This window comes from Hyperolius riggenbachi, chromosome 10, assembly GCF_040937935.1.
Source record: "Hyperolius riggenbachi isolate aHypRig1 chromosome 10, aHypRig1.pri, whole genome shotgun sequence".
NCBI lineage: Eukaryota > Metazoa > Chordata > Amphibia > Anura > Hyperoliidae > Hyperolius > Hyperolius riggenbachi.
In genome coordinates this window covers 255,943,381-255,968,008 of record NC_090655.1, presented here as the reverse complement: position 1 = coordinate 255,968,008, position 24,628 = coordinate 255,943,381, and the positions used below count along the sequence as shown (strand labels likewise).

Genomic DNA, 24,628 nt, shown 5'->3' with positions numbered 1-24,628 from the left:
TCCAGCACTAACTCACCTCCCTGGGATCCAGCACGGCAGTTTTCCCTCCGCCCTCCTGGTGGTGCTGTAACCCTATAGTGAGATTGCCAGCTGTCGTCATGATGACAGCTGGAAATCTCGCCAGAAGGAAGCAGAGCCTTGGAGGAGAGGAAGAAGAATGGCGGCCCTATTTGGGATCCCCGGGAGGTGAGTGAAAAACTGCGCGCATTGCTCTGCATAGACCTCCAGCGACTACCACGAGTCAAGCTCGGGGTTACCACTCCTGGCCAGTTTTTCCCACCCAGAGCTGGACTTTTTCACTACTTTTCACCTTAGTCTCCACCAAATATCACTCACATTTTTACAGGCCCCTCCCCCACTTAGTAGCTTCATGTGATCTATACTGTGCCCAGCTGGGCATATTTCTTAGTCAGCTCAATAAGTATTTTCCATCTCTAATGTTTATCACTCACCTGTGCTCATCCCTGTAATAATGTCTTCCTTATTATATGCTCTCATCATGTCATCCTCCACCATAGACTGCTGATCACTCCTCATGTACATCTCTTCTTCTTCCTCTTTACTTGTCCTCATTATGTCACCCCCCTCCATAGACTGCTGATCACTCCTCACATATGTCTCCTCTTCTTCCTCTTTATTTGTCCTCTTCATGTCACCCTCCTCCACAGACTGCTGATCACTCCTCACATACGTCTCTTCTTCTTCCTCTTTATTTTTCCCCAGCATGTCACCCTCCTCCATAGACTGCTGATCACTCCTCACATACGTCTCTTCTTCCTCTTTAATTGTCCTCATCATGTCACCCTCCTCCACAGACTGCTGATCACCCCTCACATTCGTCTCTTCTTCTTCCTCTTTATTTTTCCCCAGCATGTCACCCTCCTCCATAGACTGCTGATCACTCCTCACATACGTCTCTTCTTCCTCTTTAATTGTCCTCATCATGTCACCCTCCTCCATAGTCTGCTGATCACTCCTCACATATCTCTCTTCTTCTTTATTCCTTGAATTTACATATTCTCCAACCTATGTGCAAAAATAAGAGATAATTTATCATTTGAACACAGATAAAAGCATACCTAAAATAAATAAATGTCACAGTTTGGAGTCTCTGGAGACTCTCAGTACCACCTACCTGATAATGGTGGGGGATGGTGTGATCTTCTTGTGGACAATTCCAGGAATAAAGAGGACCTGTACATCTCTCGGGTGAGTTTCTGTAACTGGATCCATCTATAAGAAATACACACACTGACATTATCTCGATGTGCGTATCAGATGATTGGGGAAAGGGGGTATAGGTGGACCCTCCACTTACCTGATATGAGGGACAGCTGATTCTCCATCACAGTGTCCTTGTAGAGGTCCTTGTGTCCTTCTATATACTGCCCCTGCTCCATGGAGATATACACAGTGGCATCCTGACTCCTCAGAGTAACCTGAAAAACACATTGACCCAGTTACCACCCAGACACATCCCTTGTTATTACTGGATAATGTCCCATAATTCCCAGCAACGCTCACCTCTCCTGTCAGCAGCTCGATCATCTCCCCGATGACTTTAAGAATCTTCTGCTAGTTGTGTATCTCAGACATCAGAGGCACTGGCACAGTGATGGTTACATGATCAACAAAGTTCCCTGGAGAATAACTCTGTATAGAAAGACCAACAATAATGTCACATGACCCTTCCAGAATAGAGATAAGTTATGTCATGTGACCTCCCAGAAACTCCCCCACCTCTCCAGTAAGAAGTCAGATTATTTCCAACGTGAGGTTGAATATCCTCTCGGTCATGTGACTCTGGTCCTCACCTTTCCTCAGTGATTTGGCCATGTGATCCAAACAGGATCCAATATAAATCCTTTGTTACTACTCTGCATAGAGTAGGAGAAGGGGAGTAATACTGGAGGGTGGACATGGCTATACTGGGAAAGGAATAGCATTACTGGGGTGAGGGGACATTACATACTGGAGGATAATGACAATGCTGGGGACATACGGGGGGGGGGGGGGGGGGGGGGCTATACTGGGAAAGAAATGACATTACTGGGGTGGGGGACATTACATACTGGAGGATAATGGCAATGTTGGGAGACAAAGGGAGGGCATAGCTATACTGGATGATATTGACTATGCTGAGGGACACAGGGATTGACATGGTTATACAGGGAAATAAATGGCATTGCTAGGGGGGATTGTATACTGGAGGATAATGGAAATTCTGGAGAACAAAGGGAGGACTGTGAGAATCTGCTCAGCTGCCTGTGCAGACAGGCAGCTTTTTGACCACTGTTCACGTCTGCATTCTGCAGGTCTCTTTAAGAGAGACTTTTTGTCAGTATTGCAGCTTGCTGCTGAGGAATTTGCATACATTCATTATGCAAATCCCCTACCTGCCTCCTGTGATGACTGGCAGTATAAAGGTTGGGATTACCCACAGTCCTTTGCTGGTCATTCCTTCAGGGTTTGTAGTAAACACTCCTAGAGAGTGTCAGCCATGCTACTTCTTGTTGAAGTTATCTTAGAGTAATTCTGGGGACTGCACTAGGCAGTTTCTTTAGTGCCGTTAGGATTGCTTATCTGTTTGTTTGTCTGTTGCGACTGTCCTGTCCCAGCGGTGGTCGATAGGAAGTCGTTCTGTGTGTCTGGGTGCTAACCGGAACAGCGGTTGTTACTGGTAGCCCCTTCTGATCTGTCTTCCCTGGATCGCACTCGCCTTGTGCTAGTGCTGTGGATCCTTCTGTTCTGTCTACCTGGATCGCACTCGCCTGGAGCTGGTGCTGTGGATCCTTCTGATATGTCTTCCTGGATCGCACTAACCGCTAGCGGTGGCGGCTGTGGATCTTTCTGGTCTGTGTTTCTGCTTGGATCACACTTGCTCTGACGGAAGAGCGGTGGATCCTTTCTGCCTGGTTCCTGTTTCACATTTGTCTGTCTTGTCTGATACGAACGCTTGCTGTAGGCTCGGTGAGGTAACTGTTAAGCAAGCGCTCGCGTTCTCTGTTTCGTGTTTGTCTGTCTGTGGTTAGTTAGGCGTGCTTGTCTCTGTTGTGCGTAACATGCGGAGACCGCTCACGAACGCGTGCACTGTTGCGAGTGAGTGCGGTGTTCACGTTCAGCTAGCGTTTGTTATTTTCCTTATCTTTCTCTTTGTATGATTTGCTGTGCCTTTGCTACCCTGGTGCTCTGTCCTGCTCAGTCTTGTGTCGCTATTGGCAATCGCCATTCTTGCGATTGCGTTTCCTACTTCGTTTCCGCCGTTGTGTGTTCGCCGTTGCTGGGTGGCGGCGACTAGTTTGGTCAGCACACATTGGTTCTGTCCCTTTGCTCTGTTCCCTGTGGGCTATCCAGCCCTGCCTGATTGTACCTTGTCCTGGATCTGTACAATTCCCATTTGGCATCTGTGGCTGTGCAGCGGCTGTGTTCACCTGCACTCCACAGCGCCATCTGCCGGTGGGAATTGCCCTCTGCGGGTGCATAGCACCTAGCCTGGGTGTCCTCAATTATACGCTTGTGGAGGAAATCCGCCGCGTCAGCGCACGTCTGGTGCGCTGACCACGGAGACGATTCCACATTCGTTACAAGGACATGGCTATACTGGAAAATAAATGGCATTAACTGGGGTGGGGGACATTACATACTGGAGGATAATGGCAATGTTGGGAGACAAAGGGAGGGCATAGCTATACTGGATGATATTGACTATGCTGGGGGACACAGGGATTGGCATGGTTATACAGGGAAATAAATGGCATTGCTAGGGGGGATTGTATACTGGAGGATAATGGAAATTCTGGAGAACAAAGGGAGGACATGGCTATACTGGAAAATAAATGGCATTAACTGGGGTGGGGGACATTACATAGTGGAGGATAATTGCAATGCTGGGGGACTCGGGAGGGACATGGCTATACTTCATGGACATACTGTGATATGACAGAACTGAATATGTCCACCCCGACCTCTGCTCTGCTCAATATATAACAACAATCACACAATTACCTCTTCCAACAATGTCTCCTCTCCACCTCCTGCAACTTCTTTTCCTGTATTACATCACTTCCTTTCTCTGTTACAATACTAGCTGTGGCTTCATTCACCGCCTTGTGGTGAATAGGCTAACTGCAGCATCTGTCTGTTTGTGCAGTAACCTGCATTCTAATTACTGTATTATAATAATTATTATTAGTAATATTAAAGTGTACCCGAAGTGAAAATAAACTAATGAGATAAATAAATGTATGTATGCCCCGCCCCTACTGCTAAAAATTACCTTTTTTTAGATATCCCATGGGTTGTATTTTGTATTTAAACATTTACAGACTAGATTGAATGTTTTGTTGCCTCAGACATGGCCGGCACAACACTGGGTCATGCTGGGGCACTGCCCCATTACCCCTCTGGGAATCACTGTGTCCCCCTGCTCAGTAACCAACAGTTAACTGTTTCCAGGTTCCAGCAATGTGCAGTGAAAAGGCTAGGACGGTCAGTAAAAACTCTCCATGTCAGCCTGAGTCCATGGAGGTGTAAATTAAACCAAGGGTCTTATCTGTTTGCCATAAATACCTCACAATCCTTGCAAGATCCCTTCTAATTAATGCATCTGAATGACACTTATGTTTACAAAAAATATCTCTACCTCCTCCTGATTGTATGTTCTTGCATAGTCAGTCAACAGGAACAAAGTCTGGAGAAGGCTTACAAGCTGAAAGCTTACTGTTTTCTTCTAAATTAGCCAATAAACTAAAGCTTGTATTTTACAGACAGGAAGTTTTAAACCAGGATAACACTAATATAGTAAAACAGTGTTCCCCAACCCTGTGCTCAAGGCCCACCAACGGTGCATGTTTTGTGGAAATCCACAGAGGTAGTTAATCAGCTCTGCTGAGACACTAATTACCTCACCTGTGAAAGTTTGTGGTTTCCTGCAAAACATGTACTGTTGGTGGGCCTTGAGGACAGGGTTGGGGAACTCTGTTAAAACACACACTCTAGTCTCCAACAATGCTTAGCTACTAAGACAAGGAATTACACACACAGTTTTTTTTATCCCTCCTGACTTTTTTTTTTCCCTCGCCTTGCTTGTAGAGACGTGAGACACAGACTGGGGGCTGGAGTGATTTGTCTGTGATCTGTCCACACAGGAGCAGCTTGCTAGCAAGTAAGGATTAAAGCATGCCAGCAAACTAGCCAAGTACATCTGTTGGTAATGTTCATTCAATAATAGCACCATCATTCGGATAATCTGCTCTGCTCAAAAACCTTCTGTTTGTGATGTTCATACTTGGTTCCTATCAGTGCTGAACTAGTTAGCCTTAATTTTATCACCTGATTTGGGCAAAAATATCAGAGCTCACAATACAAACATATATGTTGATCACCCAAATGGGCCCCACAATTCAGCATTCATGCCCCCTTTGTGCTCCCCCTCCCCCCCCCAAAAAAACAACAACAACTAGACAGAAGCTGCCACTTTCATGCCTAGAAATTAACTCTTTCAAAGAAAAATAAAACATGTATAACAGCCTGGTTATTATTATGTTTGGCACCGTACATACATGTTTATCTCATCATGTCACCTCGGGTACACTGTAAGGGGAATTAGTTCTCCTCTCCTGTTGCCGGGTGCTTCACCCTCCTGCATGGAGGAGACTTTATCGACATGTGATTTGTTGATTTGCTGGGACCGGATCCATAAAACTATTAGAGGAGGTGATTCTGATATCCTCATCTTAAAATGAGAGACAGTGGATTTTTGAACAGGGGGCAATTAGACCCCCAGGTAGTATTAAATTTGCTCCATTCTTACCCATTTGACATGCTGGGTGTTTCTCTGCAGCCTCCATGCATAGTGCGCCCCTCTCTGCCTTGTCACTGCCACTTATAACACTGCAGCCTGCAATATATGTTTGACTTATACAGATGACTGATTTTTGGACACTCCAATATTGCGCCCTTTACTAGAATTATGAGGTAATTCTATTTATATTTCTAGTTTTGACTGTTGTCACATTATATTGTGTCTAGATGTCTTGTATAATCATTCTATGATGAGCTATATTGAGGTGATGTCTCCTACTTCCCCCCCCCCCCCCCCATATAATCTCTTGCTAGGTAGTATGTTTGTAGTGGCGCAGGGACAGACTTGGCTTTGCACTGTCTATGTACAGGTTTGTTTATACATCAGTGAATTATACTGTATTATAAACACAGAGACACTATTAATTACATTAATCTCATTGGAGATTGTTTCTTCTTGGATGGGGGTGGAATCTGACTGGTGACAGTGTACATGAGAATGAGTGTCAGTGATTGATGCAGCCACACCCCCTGAGGAAGCCGGGTGATGCTGGTGATGTAGGTAGGGATCATTCCTGGTGGTATCAGGCTCTGCATGGGGTATTAAACTCCCCTATGTCTCCACAGTGCTCGAGCCTCCACCAGTGTATATTGCCATACTCTGATAGAACCAACTGTCACTCTCCTACAGGGTTCCCTCTGTGCATGTATCGCCTCTTGTGCACACAGACTTGCCAGGTCAATGTACATTGTGGTAAGGATGAGCGAGCACAGCTTCACAAAATGCCAAACAAGGGGGGGCAGCAGTGAGATTCAACTTACCCAGATGTTCAGCTCTAGCTGCAGCATTCCATGTTCCATCCTCCTGATATTTTTTGTTTTGCAGCAGAACTTCCGGCATGTGTACCTAGCAGAAGGTGCTGCTGCACCTGATAAACTCTCTGCCACAGGAGCTTGTCCGCATAAATCTCCCCAAACTTTTGGAACTAGGAAAAAGGGTCACTAAGTTATGCTCCCACCACACTTTTAGCCATGCCACAATTGTACATATTGCTGCAAAAATGGGCATGGATGTGAGATACTGTGGGTGCAGCCAGATGTACATAAACCGACCAGCATTGTGCCCCCTCTCCCCTTGAAAAAAATAAGGCCCTAAATACCACAACAACATATGAGACATGACAAGATAGATAGTCTCCACAGTAACCACTTCTTAATTATATTTAAACAGACATTTCCCCCCCACAATAATTATGCAGCATGTTCCTCCCAAAACACATTATTCAGCAACACGTGCACCAAACAACATAAAGGACAACTGAAGAGAGAGGGATATGGGGGATGCCATATTTATTTCCTTTTATACAATGCCAGTTGCCTGGCTGTCCTGCTGATCCTCTGCCTCTAATACATTTAGCCATAGACCCTGAACAGTTAACATGCAGCAGATCAGGTGTTTCTGACATTATTGTCAGAACTGAAAAGATTAGCTGCATTCTTGTTTCTGGTGTTATTCAGTCACTACTGCAGCCAAATAGATCAGCGGGCTGCCAGGCAACTGGTATTGTGTAGAAGGTAATCAATATGGCAGCCTTCATATTCTTCTCACTTCAGTTGTCCTTTAAAGGAGTACTGTAGTGAGAGGGATCTGGAGGCTGCCATATTTATTTCCTTTTAAGCAATACCAGTTGCCTGGCAGCCCTGATGGTCTATTTGCCTAAAGAAGTGTCTGAATCACACCAGAAACCAGCATGCAGCTAATCTTGCCATATCTGTCTAAATTTGTCAGAAACACCTGATCTGCTGCATGCTTGTTCAGGGCCTATGGCTGAAAGTATTAGAGGCAGAGGATTAGCTGAATAGCCAGGCAACTGGTATTGCTTAAAAGGAAATAAATATGGCAGCCTCCATATACCTCTCACTACAGTTCTCCTTTAATTACTAGTATGTCTCTCAAAAAAAATTAAAAATCCAATTAGTAATGTGTTGGCACCAATCAAAATAGCTAGGCAGTGTCCCCAGACCAAAAAACAAACAAACATTAGGCAGTGTTTCCCCCAAAAGAAACATGATTTTGCAGCACATTTCTCAAACATATTTTGGCAGCATTTCACACTAACAAACAGTGGTCCTCCATCCCCTGTGCAGTTCCCTGTTGTCTAGTAGCCCCTCCCTCCAGTTCCCTGGTGTCTAGTAGCCCCTCCCCTACCTATTTAGCTCCCTGGTGTCTAGTGGCTCCCCTCCCTCCCCTAGACAACTCCCTGGTATCTAGTGGCTTTCCTCCCTCCCCAATACAGTTCCATGGTGTCTAGTGGCCATTATCCCTCCCCCTAGACAGTTCCCTGGTATCTAGTGGCTCCCCTAGACAGTTCCCTGCTGTCTGGTGGTTCTCCCTCCCCCCTTTGCAGAGATTGGCGCAGGGACCGAGGCTTGTTGAGTCAATTACCTCTCCATTCCAGCATTGCTCTAATCAGCTGCACACTGAGCCAGCTGTAATGACTGCCCAGGTGATGCCGCGTGATATAAATTGAGCCGACTCATTACAGCCAGCTCAGCAGGTGGCTGTGGTCACTCCACTGCTGCCAACTCTTCATCTGCTGCTATCTGGACACAAGTGGGTGCTGCAGGACACCAGACAGTGCCTTCCAACCTGGGACAATCCCGGCAAAATTAAGACAGTTGGGAGACATGAGCATAGTGTGGTGGATGAGCAGCATGCATGAACATGCATTGGGGGCTCCTCAATCAGGATCTAGAAGAGACTAGCATTAGATAATTTCTTAAAGGTATTATTAATTATAAATAACTAGCTGAAGACTCGTGGTAATCAAGAAGTAGTTGGTTGTTGGGTCCGGCCACTTTTCTAAGCTTGTCACTCATTAGATATTGATTTGATGATATAGGCTCCACCCACTTTCCTAAATATCAATCCTAGTCACCCAGTGACCAACTGGACCAAGTTTGATAACCCTGCCACTAACAGTGTAAGAATGGGTGCAGTTTATATTTTTCTATTTAAAAATTTGGCTGCTTGTGGCTCTGCCCACTTTTCTGAATTTATACCCCAGTCCCCCAATGACCGAGTGTAGCAGGATTGAGGCCTCTGCCATTAACAGTCTAAGAATGGTAGCAAATGAAATATTCCCCTTGAAAATTAATAGGTGAATTATGATTGGCTGTTGTCAGCTCCACCCACTTTCCTGAATATTAATCGCAGTTTGAGAACCCTGCCATTAACAGTCTAAGAATGGCTGCAGTTTACATTTTCCATTTAAAACGAATGGCTGAAATGTGATTGGCTGTTTTATACCCAGCTCATTTTCACTGAATTTCTTACCTCAGTCACAAAGTGACCAACTGTGCCAAGTTTGAGGACTTTATTTTTTGAGCATGGCAGCCTTTGAAATTTTCTCTTTGACTCAATGGATAAAATTGGCTGCTCGTGGTTCCGCCCAGACCTTCAGAACACATCTTCCCAGGTAGTAAGGGATCGGTATACAGTGTTCTCCCCAGGCTCTTTTAGCCGGGTGCTCCACCCGGCTAGTTTTGGTGAGCACCCGGCTGTCATCGGCTCACCTCCTCCTATGCTGTAAGCAGATTTGTGCACAGAAGTACCGGTCCTGTATTTTCTCATCGCGCCCCACCCGGCTAATTTTTCATGCCACCCGGCTACTATTTCATGCCACCCGGCTGGAAAAAAATTCTGGGGAGAACACTGGGCATTGGTGAAAATGTATGAATCAAAGGAAGCAAAAGAGAAAAAAAGAGAAAAAAATGAAAGGGAAGTCTTGGAGGCATTACATGACCTCCTGAGAGAGAATGTTGAAGGCACTACAGACTTAGCACCACCTAGTGGACAAAAGAAAAAAAGTATGTTCTGTCCCTCTCTTACTCAGTATCCTCAGATCAGTGCATTTGTGGAGATGGTGACAAGGGCACTGAGGAGACTTGAGTCAGAGACCTTTGCAGGACCGCTACATGATAATCTTAGTAGCAAGGAAAGAAAAGCCCTAGATCTCCTCAGAAAAAATGAACAACTTGTGATTAAACCCGCTGATAAGGGGGGAAATATAGTTTTGATGGACAGAACCATGTATGAACAAATGTGCATGTGCCTGCTGGGGGATGAACAACAATATAGCAAACTACCTCGCAACCCTTTATATGAACATCAGACAGAGCTGCAGACCTTATTAAAGTCCAGATTGGATAGTGGGGGGCTAGATGCAGAGGATTTTGAGATCCTGAAAAAATCCACGGAACACCCGGTAATGGCGGTATTTTATGCCCTTCCTAAAATACACAAAGAGAAATTTCCACCACCAGGACGACCAATCGTATCAGGACGTGAGAGCCTGACCGATCAGGTGAGCCAATATGTGGACAAATTTCTTCGCCCCTTTGTTGAATCTCTCCCATCGTATCTTAAAGATACAAAGGATGTTCTGACGCGACTACAAGGTATAACAGTAACACCAAACACCTTGCTGGCCAGTATTGACGTGGAATCGCTGTATAGCAACATACAACATGATTTGGGACTCAAAGCGGTACAATATTTTTTGTCAACAAGGGGTAATCACCTTGAACAACACAATGTCACTCTCCTCCATCTATTACGATTTATTTTGACACATAATATCTTTTGGTTTGGAGGGAGGACGTACCACCAGCTCAGGGGCAGTGCTATGGGGACGGCTTGTGCCCCCTCATACGCTAATCTGTTCCTGGGCTGGTGGGAGGACACTATCGTCTTCTCCAACGATCTGGAATTTTATACAGCACACATCGCATATTGGGGGAGATTTATTGATGATATTGTAATCCTTTGGGAGGGCACACAAGAACTGTTTGTTGATTTTGTAACTATATTGAATATGAATGAGATTGGAATGAAATTCACATATGAAGTGAGCAATACACACATCAATTTCCTTGATCTCACAATCAAGATTGGGAAACAGGGCGAAATAGAGACAGAAATATTTCGCAAACCTACTGCAACAAACTCATTACTAAAATGGGATAGCTCACACCCAAGATCGCTGCGCAGGAGCATACCGATAGGACAATTCCTCAGAGCGCGGAGAAATTGCTCGAGTGAGGAATCGTTCGAAAAAGAATGTAAACTTTTGAATGACAGATTTAGATACAGAGGCTTCCCAGATGAAGTTATACAAAAGGCATATCTGCGGGCTAAACATACCCCGCGTCAACAAACACTGGCTAATACTCCGATTGAAGTCACAGATATGGCTAACAATCATGACACACAGACATCTAAACGTATGCCACCACGATTGGTGGGCACGTTCACTGAACAGTCCCATTCAGTCTTTCAAATTGTCGAGCATTACTGGCCAATATTAAAAAAAGATAAAGATCTAGCTAGTATTTTACCCTCAAGACCCTTAATAACATATAGAAGGGCATCCAACCTGAGGGACATTCTTGTCCACAGCGCGTTTTCCAAGAATCCAGAACAACACAAAAGCACCTGGTTACCTACTAAACCACAAGGATCGTTCCATTGTGGGAAGTGCAAAGCATGCAAATACATGCCCACAATCAAACAATTTGTCTCCCCAGTAAACGGTAGGGTTTTTGACATTCGCTCATTTATCACATGCAATACAAAGGGGGTCGTATATGCGGCTAAGTGCAAATGTGAACTTTTGTATGTGGGTAAAACCACAAGAGCACTCAAGGAGCGAGTATTAGAACACATTGGCGACATAAAACACAGGAACGACACACCGATTGCACGACACATGAATCAGGTACACCCAAAATCCAGGTTCGACATCATGTTCTGGGGGATTCAGGAATGGAAAAGAAGCATTAGGGGGGGTAACCTCGACAAAAAATTAACCCAAATCGAGTCGAGGTGGATTTTTCGTCTTGACTCGATTGCTCCAAACGGACTGAATGAGGATTTCAATCTGGCTTGTTTCCTCTGACTGGTTCACACTTATCTACTAACAGTAATAAATCGGGCAATTGAGCAAGTATAAATTCAATCCATGAGCAACTGAGATCTCCATATATAGAGTAACCAACGAGAGATGGAGATTGGCTGTCTATGGGAGTAAGGGAGGTAGACTGATTGATACAATTGTGTGCACTTGCTGAGATGCTAATCCCTTTTATGCACCTATCTGACATAATGCACAGAGGCTGAGACCCTTGATACTACTCATATACCCATCTGGCAATCGATATACGCCACTTGAGGTGATGTGTTTCCTCTTCATGTTAGTCACAATGGGAGCTCTATCCCAATGTGTATGGTGCAATTGCACAAATGTAAATACCATCTATTCATGTTGAGGCTTTGATGTCAAGTTTCCAGAGTATATATAGTGCATGGATGTAACCGATCGAATGATGTAGATTGGCAGTCTATGGGAACAAGGTAGGCAGATTGATAGATACAATCGTATGCATATGCTGAGATACTAATCCCCTTATGCACCTATCAGAATGACATAATGCACAGTGGTTGAGACTTTTAGATACACTCTATATACTCACCTGGAAATCGATAGACATCATTCGAGATGATGTGTTATGTCATGTCAGTCACAATGTGACTTCTACCCTAAGATACAAGGTGCAAGTGTATAATTGTTACTGCTACTTATCTATGTGGAGGCTCTGATGCTGAATTTCCAAAGTGCATGTAATGCATGGATGCAATGCCAGCATTGCAGTGCTCAGATGAGCAATCGAATATACGTTTGATACATATCATGCGTTTATTTGTCACTTTGCATATGGATTGAAGCACAGTCTTATACGGACTAACAGCGCTAGGCCTAATAACATGGGTTGTTGTAACCCCCCCCCCCCTCCTTTTGGTATGTCTCTACAGCTGACTTTGTGATGTGTCGCAGGTGCAGTCGACATTCATAGCTTATAGGCTCGCCGGCTGCAGGACGCATAGATACGCATCACTTCACACACATCAGAACCCTGATGTGTACCTGAATAGAAATGGTTAATGCATGTAGCCACGCCCTGTGGGTGTGCTTGTCCTCTCTCTCAGTCTATTTAAACCTGCACTGCAAACAGTGCCTCAGCTCTGACTTGGGCTATTTGCTGGGGGACATTTTGCTGGTGGGGGGTGCACTATGCTCATTGTATATATGTATAGCACTTTTTGAAAAAGCCGTAGGGTGAAACATGTTAAAGATCATTGTACAATCACTGTGTAAATAGCACTATCACTCCTCTATATGTCCTCCTGATATGTATATGTAGGTGATGGTCTGTACTGACTACAGGCAGCATCTGCTAGCAGTCTACATGACAGCTGATTGAATGCTAGTGGCTACAACCATCTCCTATACCAGCAGGGTTCTAAACCTTTATGTGGAATAGCTACACCACATTAGATGTCTTATTGTGGGGGATAAGCCAAGACCTCCACACTAGAGGTTTTATACATTAATTTGTGAATCTTGTTAGGCACGATTAAAGTTGTGTTTCTTTTACTGACCATTAGGTCCAATAATGTGGAGCCAAATACTCCTATATTGATACTCAAAGGGCTGGTCATTAGTGACCCTGTGTTTGATTATTTTTCCCTGGTATATTTTCTCGGTTGTGTGCAGAACACTGGGTATACCAAGTTTCATTGAAATCGGTCAAGGCGTTTGAGTGATGGTGGCACACACGTCTGATTTTATAGATTACATAGATATAATTATATATATATTATGGTAATGGGTAAGGGCTACTTTACCTCTATCCATTTCAACTGGTGGGTTAGGTGAAGGTACGGGTGTTTAGTTTTAAACATAGGTAGGAGAGGTTTGTGTTTGAAGGATATAGGGGGTGTTAGGAATAGGTAAGAGAGGAGTTCGGAGTAAGTTTGAGGTTAGTTTTAGGAGGAGGTAAAGAGGGTTAGTGTTAGGCATAGGTAGAAGGGGTTAGTGTTAGGAAGAGGCAAGAGGGGTTAGTGTTAGGAGTATGTTGAGGAGGTTAGTGTTAGGTGGAGGGGGGTGAGTGTAAGGAGTACGTGGAGAGGTTTGTGTTAGGCATAGGTAGGAGGAGTTAGTTTTAGGCACAGGTAGGAGGGGTTACCGTTAGAAGTAGATAGGATCGGAGGCAGCAGAAGCAGAAGCTGGTGGGCGGGACTGCATCTGACAGAAATTAATGAGCAGTCAGTTGATGCCCGACTCACACACCTGAACTCACGCTGCCGGTGGGATATGGGACGCCTGTGGAGATATATTGAGGTGCTGATGATATTAAGAATAACAGGAACATATTTCCTTCATTTTTTTTGACTGTATCATATGGGATTGTCTGTTAGCCAGTCTTCCTGGAATTCCGTATAAAGTGTAAATGACCTATCATTGTCTGCTTCTAATTAGGAGACCCTTAATTAGACAGTTGCTGTGAAGCCTATACAGGTGGTCAGACCATGTTGTCTGAATAATGTCTCAGAGGTGTATTGTGTTTGGGAGCAATTGTCACCTGGACTAGCTGCGGGATGCTTTGAAGCAGATCACACAGGACATCCTGCTGCAATGTGAAAGCCTTAATCAATTGTCACCTGTAACCTGGGGAGATTGGAGGTGAAGGAAGTCTTTTGTTGGGGGTGGGTACTATAGTGGATGTTGGATCTCTGGAAAAGGAATTGCTTTGAAATCTTTAAGTGTCAACAGGATATTTGTTGTTCTCAAGATTATGACAAGCGTTCGGTGATGTCACAAATGGGGAAAGTGCATTAGTTCCTGGGGGCTGGACATTAAATGCCCCAGGGGACACTTCAGACTATTTAAGCTGACCCAGGACAGCCACCGGTATCTGCTCTTGGAGTCATCAGTTTGACACCTTACCTGGACAACCCTACACTAGCTGGCAGCATGCCTATGTACAATGCCCGGAGCTTGCAGCTCCAGACCAACCTCCTGTCATGCCCTAACTGACATTAGTTGTCCGGTCTGAGCATGGCACAGCTACAGAGGCATTTTACCAGGTAGATGAGTCACCAGATAAGGGATCACATTGATGAATGGTTGGTTAGCTTACTTGGTTACTGCAGTAAATGTCACTAATGATCCCTCTTGTGTTGGAGGAGAACTGTTTATTATTGAAAAACCCTTTTACCAGCAGGTGAGAGGTACCTCCATGGGGGCGGCATGTGCTCCAACTTTTGCCTGTATACAGCATAGATGGCAGGTAGAGATGGTAAATAAGATACAAATATATCTAAGTTAATGCAAGTTTAGGCACATTTATGCAGCATGAAATGTATAAGCTATAGGCTTGCTATACACCAGCGGCTCTGGATGGGAGCCTGGCTCCAGGGCATAAAGAGATGATTTGCATATTCAGGAGTGGTGCATCATGGGAAGCCACAGTAGCTGACTTAAAGCTGTATTATCACAAATACTTCCCGTTTGTCCAACTCCATCCATCTATATCACATTCCCTCAGACAGTCTATTGATATTCGGCACATTGTCCAGAAGAATAACTTTATTAACAGCTTTACATAAAGATTTTTTTTTTTGCTACAGAACATAGAATTGTTTCTAGCAACAACTGCAGTGATTGTAACACATATAACAGTATCCTGTCCCCCTCTCCACCCCAGAATTCCTGTATCTCACCTCCAGCCCAGACACCTGTATCCAATCATCTCCTTCTAATGTACATTTGTGGTGCAGCACTGAGGCATTGGGGTGTATCTGCATTATTTGTGCCGGAGTATAATATGACTTGGGATTAAATCTGACTTCTAATACCTTATCTATTGCTGGTATCATATTTATTGTATTAACATGTTAAATAGCTGCCAATAGTTTTACTCTGTAAGCAGGTAACAATATAGATCTACTGTATAACGTTATCTGTAAAATTATCTAGAGAAATCATGAGATCCCTGGAAGATCCCGTCACAGTCACAGTGATCCAATCGCTCTGAATATCAGTCCTGTGTGTGTCCAGTGTAACATTGCTGGGAGATAAATCCCTCTCTTCTAATCTTACTGGACGTTGTGCATTTAGCTCAAATCTCTTCAGGTTTCCTAAATATAAAACATAGACACAGAGAGACAGAGAGAGGGAAATCTCCTTTCTTTAGGTCAATCTGGAAGAATAGGAGCTTCTAATATTTCCACATCTGCGGCTCACAGAAGGTAAATAACAATGGTATGCAGAACTTTCCTGTTTTCACAATTTTATTCTTACATTAATGAGGTTATATTCTTACTCCAAATTGTGCACAGCAGCCATATCAGTGTGACATACAATCTTGTCCATTCAGCTCCCAACAAAAACAGCTCTTCAGCACCCTTTGTTATCAGAAGTGTTTGTTTAGCCAGATAGAAGTATTTTGTCATTTACACTTCAGGAGAGCTGTGGTTGCATGCCACTTCAGATCCTGCCTCATATGCATAGATAAAGCACCTAGTTTATTAAACCTTGTAATATAAAATACAAAAAGTGAACACAGGTAAATTCGAACTAGGCTTTAGTACTAATTGTACCCATGTTCATCTCATCGTGAGATGAGTCCTTAGGATTCTGTTTAAAAATGCTTCCATGTGTACTTTGTAAGATGTAAAAGAAACGTTGGAAAATAACACTTATGGCCAAACATTACCCACACTCAACACAAATGTTGGTCAAGCAGTGATTTATGCCCAAAGGATCTCTCATGTTTGACAAGGCTTGATTTCAGAGTAAAACATGTTCCACACTCAGCACATAAAAAGGGCTTTTCACCAGTGTGAGATTTCTCATGTCTTACTAACATTGATTTCTGGGCAAAACTTTTCCCACACTCAGCACATGAATAGGGCTTCTCACCAGTATGAAGTCTCTCATGTGTGACAAGATTTGATTTCACACCAAAACTTTTCCCACACTCAGCACATGAATAGGGCTTTTCACCAGTGTGAACTCTCTTATGTGTGACAAGGATTGATTTAAGAGCAAAACATTTCCCACACTCTGCACATGGATATGGCTTCTCACCAGTGTGAGATTTCTTATGTGGTATAAGAGCTGATTGCTGTGCAAAACATTTCCCACATTCAGCACATGAATAGGGCTTTTCACCAGTGTGAATTCTCTCATGTTCGAAAAGGTATGATTTATCAGTAAAACTTTTCCCACATTTAGCACATGAATAAGGCTTCTCACCAATGTGAAGTCTCTCATGTTTGACAAGATGTGATTTCTGAACAAAACATTTCCCACACTCTGCACATGGATATGGCTTCTCACCAGTGTGAGTTTTCTTATGAGGTATAAGAGCTGATTGCTGTGCAAAACATTTCCCACACTCAGCACATGAATAGGGCTTTTCACCAGTGTGAATTCTCTCATGTTCGAGAAGGTATGATTTATCAACAAAACTTTTCCCACATTCAGCACATGAAAAGGGCTTCTCACCAGTGTGAAGTCTCTCATGTCTGACAAGACGTGATTTCTGAGCAAAACATTTCCCACATGTGGAACAGGAATAAGACCTTCTAGCAAGGGGAGAGCTGTTCTGGGTATTAGGCCCCTCAGGGTTAGACAGGTGAGGGGAGTCTGGGGGAATATTTGGTGGAGCCAGGATATCTGCAGGAGACTCTTGTCCAGTGACATCATCATCCGTTGTACAGTCTGTGGATACAGAGAGACGAGTCTCTGAGAGGTTCCTGATGCCGGGACCCCACCCTGCAAATAGAGAAACATCATCACTTCCTGTTAGAGAATTCTGAGGGGAGGAACAATTATCATTAGGGATGGTCAGTGACCTGCTGATAATTCCAAGTTGATGCAAAGTTTATGCAAAATGCAGTACCATTTGGTAGCAAACAAATGCAACAAATGCGCTAATTGGCCTGGAGCATCACACACACACACACACACACACACACACTGTACACACACACACACACACATACACTGTACACACACACACACACACACACACACACACACACACTGTACACACACACACACACACACACACACACACACACACTATGAAAATTGACACCTTTACCAGATCTGACATCTGACTACCTACCACTGCCTGGACATCATGCAGTATGGGGGGTAACTTCTTGCTCTTGTTATTTTGAATACTTACGAATACATTCTGTTTCTGTGGAAAGCATAATTGCACTTGGCATAGTTGTTTTAGTAGAGAGACATTTTAGCTACCTTTATATTCAGTCCCCCCCTCTCCCCCATCATCACTCACATTCTTACAGCCCTTCCCCCACTGAATTGATTCAAGTGATCTATACTTTAAATTTTACAAACCCACACCAACCCAACACGTAGACATCATGTTTTAGACTTTTGGTCCTCCTCAGTACAAGGCAGGGAATGATATGGCTCTATGGGATAGGGCTTGGACCAGTACAACAGAGCACTGAGGAGGACCAAAAGTCTGAAACAGGCTGTCTGTAAGGCATGACAAGCTGTTCTACAGTAGATCAGCCCCTATGCCCCAATCTATCACCACCTTCTTCACCTTATGTGGAGCGTCCCCGCATGATCGCAAAGTGAGGAATAAAATCTGCCCGACTTCAGTTACACCCAGGCCCTGTAGGTGCAAGGTATAGAAGCTGATCGTAGAGCTGCTAAAATAGCCTACCAAAGCCAAACAGAGCTAAAGCAAATCTGTGACAATCCAGGTCATACACAGGCAATCAATATAATGAGGTACAAAAGGGCTAGGCAATACACAGGTAACTCCAAGGTCGGTTCAGGCAGCAATCAGAGTGATCCAGAAACAAGCAATAAGTTTGTTCAGGCAGCAAACAGGGTAATCCAGTAACAAGCAATAGGTCAGAGTCCAGTAAGCAATACACAGAATAGTAAGAGCACCCAGCAATCAGCCACAGCTAACGATACCACGGGCAAAGTTTGAATGTCACAGCAAGCATTAAATACAACATCCAACCAGTCAGTGGCCGGCCACTCACACAATGTCCAATCATACAGCATCAGCCCTGCCTGAGTGTCAGCTGACTAACATATCAGCTGACACTAAGTTACTTAGCCTACCTAAGTGTCAGCTGACACTAAATCTTCCGGCATCTGAGGGAATAGGACAGATGCCTGCTGGAAGGCACCCGCCCTTTACTAGGAGATGTGTGTGTGGCCTGGTTGCTAGGGATGCGCACACACGAAGAGCGCTGAAGTGGAAGTGGTGAGAGCTGCCCGGGTCTCCGCGGCGATGGATGCCTCGCAGGATTGCAGAGATAAGTTGCTGACACTGTCAACATGTGGGGTTGATGTGGCTCGGTAAACTTTAAAGGAGAACTGTAGTGAGAGGTATATAGAGGCTAGCATATTGATTTTCTCTTAAATAATACAGTTGCCTGGCTATCCTGCTGATCCTCTGCCTCTAATAATTCTAGCCATAGACCCTGAACAAGCATGCAGCAGATCAGGGGTTTCTGACATTTTTGTCAGATCTGACAAGATTAGCTGCATGCTTGTTTCTGGTGTGATTCTGCAGGCAGATAGCTCAGCAGGGCTGCCAGGTAACTGGTATTGTTTAAAAGGAAATCAATATAGCAGCCTCCATATACCCCTCACTAGAGTTCTCCTTTAAAGCTATAGGCATGCTATACACCAGCGGTTCTGGATGCAAGCCTGGCTTCAGGGGCATAAAGAGATCATTTGCATATTCAGTAGTCGTGCATTGTGGGTAACCACAGATGTTCACTTATAGCCAAATTATTGCAGATTTCCTTCTGTTTTAAGACGGCAAATCACACCATGCATTGCTTTTTAGTAGTAGGGCTTTTTGAAAGGTGGATCTACATGTCACATGACAAGCATCCCCTCCCTGAGATGCTATTTAAACACAGCACTCATGCAGCACAGTGTGCACTTTTAAGCCTCAGAAGAAGCTGATAAAGCGAAACGGTCATCAGGCCGTGCACCCTGCGACACCCACTGTCACCCCACATCCCCACAACGCTCCTCACGATAAGTATCACTTTTTATACTGTATGCTATGCACAAGATGAACTCTTCATGCATGCTTTGTGAAGCAATACATTGTCAGTAGTGCCAAGAATTTCCACCATCTTGTTGTTGTTACCTTCTGATTTAAAGGACAACTGAAGAGAGAGGGATATGGAGGCTGCCATGTTTATTTCCTTTTAAGCAATACCAGTTGTCTGGCAGCCCTGCTGATCCTCTGCCTCTAATACTATTAGCCATAGCCCCTGAACAAGCACGCAGCAGGTGTTTCAGACTTTAAAGTCAGATCTGACAAGACTAGCTGCATGCTTGTTTCTGGTGTTATTCAGATACTACTGCAGAGAAATAGACCAGCAGGGCTGCCAGGCAACTGGTATTGATTAAAATGAAATAAATATGGCAGCCTCCGTATACCTCTTATTTCAGTTCCCCTTTAAGAAGACAAATCACACCAAGCATTGCTTTTTAGTAGGAGGGCTTTTCGGTCTCTTTTAGTCCCATATACTTTCCTAGTGGTTTGGGTTACTCAGCGTAATATGAATTTTCAATTTCTACTGGTTATCACTCACCACTGCTCATTCTTCTAATGTCTTCATCCTTACATCCGCTCATCATGTCACCCTTCTCCATAGACTGCTGATCACTCCTCACATACGTCTCTTCTTCTTCCTCTTTAATCACTCTTATTATTAAACCCGCCACAGACTGCTGATTGCTCCTCACATATGTCTCTTCTTCTTCCTCTTTAATTGTCCTCATCATGTCACCCTCCTCCATAGACTGCTGATCACTCCTCACATACATCTCTTCTTCTTCCTCTTTACTTGTCCTCATCATGTCACCCTCCTCTATAGACTGCTGATCACTCCTCACATACATCTCTTCTTCTTCCTCTTTAATTCTCCTCATCATGTCACCCTCCTCCATAGACTGCTGATCACTCCTCACATATGTCTCTTCTTCTTCCTCTTTACTTGTCCTCATCATGCCACCCTCCTCCATAGACTGCTGATCACTCCTCACATATGTCTCTTCTTCCTCCTCTTTAATTGTCCTCATCATGTTACCCTCCTCCATAGACTGCTGATCACTCCTCACATATGTCTCTTCTTCTTCCTCTTTACTTGTCCTCATCATGTCACCCTCCTCCATAGACTGCTGATCACTCCTCACATACGTCTCTTCTTCTTCCTCTTTATTTGTCCTCATCATGTCACCCTCCTCCATAGACTGCTGATCACCCCTCACATATGTCTCTTCTTCTTCCTCTTTACTTGTCCTCATCATGTCACCCTCCTCCATAGACTGCTGATCACTCCTCACATACGTCTCTTCTTCTTCCTCTTTATATGTCCTCATCATGTCACCCTCCTCCATAGACTGCTGATCACTCCTCACATACGTCTCTTCTTCTTTAGTATTTACATGTTTTCCAACCTATGTGCAAAAAATAAGAAATACTTTAAATTTTGAACACAGATTAATAGCATGAGCAAAACAAATAAATGTTACAGTTTGGGGTCTCTAACGACCCTCAGTTCTACCTACCTGATAATGGTGGGGGGTGGTGGGATCTTCTTGTGGATAATGCAGGGAATAAACTATTACGGGTAGATTCCCTATGAAAGTCACGGGAGCATCATAGCCCAGAAAGGTGGGAACAATGGGCGTATTATGTCATATCATAGATCTCAAGAGTAAATGCACAGAAGACTCCAACCAATAGGCCACTAGGGGCCATCAATATATGTATTTCACTAAAGAAGACCGGGAATATAGCATATGGGTAGGTTTAATCAGAGGCCATTAGAGGGCAGTGCAAGCGCCATTTGCCAATAATGACAGGGTGCTATGGGAATGTTGATTCACGGTAGAGCATTGGATATTGTGGGTGGGATGTTTACGTGTGGGGGGGGTTTGGAAATGTATATTATGTGGGACAGATTGGTTGTGATGGGTGTGTGTTTGGGGACAACGTGCTCTGTCAAACCCTCCGGGCAGAAATTTTTAGACGGCATGCCAGATTCTAGGATAACCTAGGGGAGTGAGTTCCCATTCAAATGGGGATAAGTTCAAATCATTGATAAAACAAGTTTTAATTGAGCACATTCAAACATAGTAGCTGAGTGTGTAACACTAAGGTAGTATTCATTTAAATATGGAGGGAATAGCAAAAAACAGTATTGAATCGTGGAGGATTGCACGGCTGTTCATGCCGGCGTCCATGTTCTAGTAGCCCTTGATCTGAGGATAGGGAGTTTTTATTCATTTTCCACCAATAGAACCAGTAGTGCAGTATAAAAGGACGGAGCGCGCCAGTGACGTCAGCCCCTGATGAGTCTGACTAGACGAAACGCGTAGGGCGGAGCTACGGCCGGCGCGTCTGACGTCACTGCACTAGGAAGTGGTAGAGTAACAGCATAGCGTGGAGGACGCGAGCCAGCGCAGACCAGGCGAAAGGGACAGCAGGAGAGAGACGGGACGCCGTTCACCCCATGCCCAGAGGCCAGGACAGATCTCACTGCCGCCAGTATATTTGATGCACTATATCTCAAGAAGACATAATCCGGAGAGTGATATTAAACTAAGAACTGAAGATTTTAAAGCGCCTGGAGCTTGTTTGTGAAAAATACGCTAGATCCACCTGGCTCTGAGGTGGTTGTGATTTGGTGAGCGCAATCTAAATTGGGAGTGGAATCACGAGTGCGGCACGAGCACACTTGTCACAATGGTGATTGACTGTCTGTGAAACACTGTAGGTTTATGGAATTACGCTATGTACTGTCTGTCTATTGATTTATAGGAAAGTGGAGAGCGCAGTTCAACTACTTGACAGATAATGGTGGGGGGTGGTGGGATCTTCTTGTGGATAATGCAGGGAATAAAGAGGACCTGTACATCTGTCTGGTGAGTTTCTATTACTGGATCCATCTGCAGGAAATACACACACACTGACTGAATACATTGGCCCAGATGTAATTCACATTTTCTCCTGAGTTTTCTCCAAGGTTATATTTTTAAAATTGTGAATACAATGCCTTTTAAACCATCAGCAAGCAAGATAATACTAAAAATCATTTTGATAGTATTTTCTCACCTATTTTTTAGTACTTTTCCAGTTACAAAGTGCTGAAAAGTTATTCTAAATTGAAGATGAGAAATCACCTAGGAGAAAACATTAATTGCATATGGGCTCCTCTGTCTATGTTTTTATGGGATGATGGTGGATCTAGGTGCAAGCCCCCCCCCCCCCCAACTGTCCTGGATTCAGCGGTACGGTCCCAGGTTGGGGGAGGGGTCCCGCTGCCCCAGGCCACCCACTGGTGTGTCCAGGCAGGCAGAGGAGGAAATAAAAAAAGATCAAGGCACCAGGCGCGGACAGCCGCCTCTTAAGTCCCCTTACAAATGCAGAAACCGTGCGCAGCGGGCATTTTTGTTTACCTTTCCGTTCTGGTGGCCGGCTTCCTACTTCCGGTTTCCCTTGACACGAAACAGGAAGTAGGAAGCTGGCCACCAGAACAGAAAGGTAAACTACCCGCTGCGCACGGTCTCTGCATTTGTAAAGGTACTCAAGAGGGGGGCACGTTATGAAGAGGGAGGGAGAGAGGAGTGATGTCGGCCCCCCTCCCCGCATTACACTTCAGCGGCCATCTGCAGCTGGTGCCTCAATCTTTTTTTCTCTCCTTTCTGTCCATTGGCACACTCCCCAATTCACTTCCCCACAGAGTGGCATTCTCCTCCCTCCACTCCCCCCAGAGTGGCACCCTCCTCCCCACCCACCCAGAGTGGCACTTTCCTCTCCCCCCAGAGTGGCACCCTCCTCCTCACCCACCCAGAGTGGCACCCCTCCCCCCCCCCACCCAGAGTGGCACCCTCCTCTCCCCCCAGTGTGGCACCCTCTTTCCCACTTAAGGTGGCACTCTCCTACGCAGAGTGGCACCCTCCTCTCCCACCCAGAGTGGCACCCTCCTACCCACCCACTCCTACTCTCAGAGTGCCACCCTCCTCTCCCCTAGAGTGGCACCCTCCTCCCAACCCACCCAGAGTGGCACCCTGCTCTCTACTCTCCCCCCAGAGTGGCACCCTCCTCCCCACCCAGAGTGGCACCCTCCTCTCCAGAGTGGCACCTTCCTCTCCCCCAGAGTGGCAATCTCCTCCCAACCCACCCAGAGTGGCACCCTCCTCTCTACTCTCCCCCCAGAGTGGCACTCTCCTCTCCCCCTAGAGTAGCACCCTCCTCCCCAGAGTGGCACCTTCCTCTCCCCCAGGGTGGCACCTTCCTGCCCACCCACTGACACCCTACTTCCCACCCACTGGCACCCTCCTCCTACCCACTAGGACCTTCCTCCCCACCCTCGTCCCACCCACTGTCACCCTCTCCCACCCACTGGCACCCTCCTGAAAAATCTAGAGTGTGGCTTAAAGGAATCATTAGGCATTTCTACAAAAATCTGCTTTACTCACCTGAGGCTTTCTCCAGCCCCTTGCAGCCGACTGTCCAACATTGTCACCTCCGCCGCTGCCCCGTGCACAACATGGCCGTGATTGACAGCGGCGCTTGACGCAGGCACAGCACAGGCAACCTCGCGGTCGTCCTCTGCACCGTGTGGCGACAGCGGCGGAGGTGACAGTGTGGGACAGTCGGCTGCAAGGGGCTGGAGAAAGCCCCAGGTGAGTGTAATGAGATAGACAAGAATGTAAAGAGTCTATCTCATTACAGCGAGTAAAGCAGATGTTTGTAAATATGTGTGATGATTCCTTTATTCCCGTACAAGGGGCATGGCTTAGGTGTCCCTCTTTCTCATCTTCCAAAGTTGTGAGGCATGTAGGTGGACCCTCTGTACTGCTCTCTGATGTACAAGTCTCCT

General features: G+C 45.1%; 1 protein-coding gene across 1 annotated transcript in view; it reads right to left on the bottom strand.

The window, feature by feature from the left end:
* The window catches only part of LOC137537113 (uncharacterized), a 162,792-nt gene that overhangs the window by 15,105 nt on the left and 123,059 nt on the right, over positions 1-24,628 (bottom strand). Inside the window, 8 exon segments of the mRNA XM_068259248.1 lie at positions 453-1,026; positions 1,136-1,233; positions 1,319-1,439; positions 1,525-1,575; positions 14,005-14,027; positions 16,434-17,486; positions 20,330-21,197; positions 21,309-21,379. Of these exon segments, the coding sequence (XP_068115349.1) occupies positions 453-1,026; positions 1,136-1,233; positions 1,319-1,439; positions 1,525-1,575; positions 14,005-14,027; positions 16,434-17,486; positions 20,330-21,197; positions 21,309-21,379 (2,859 nt within the window).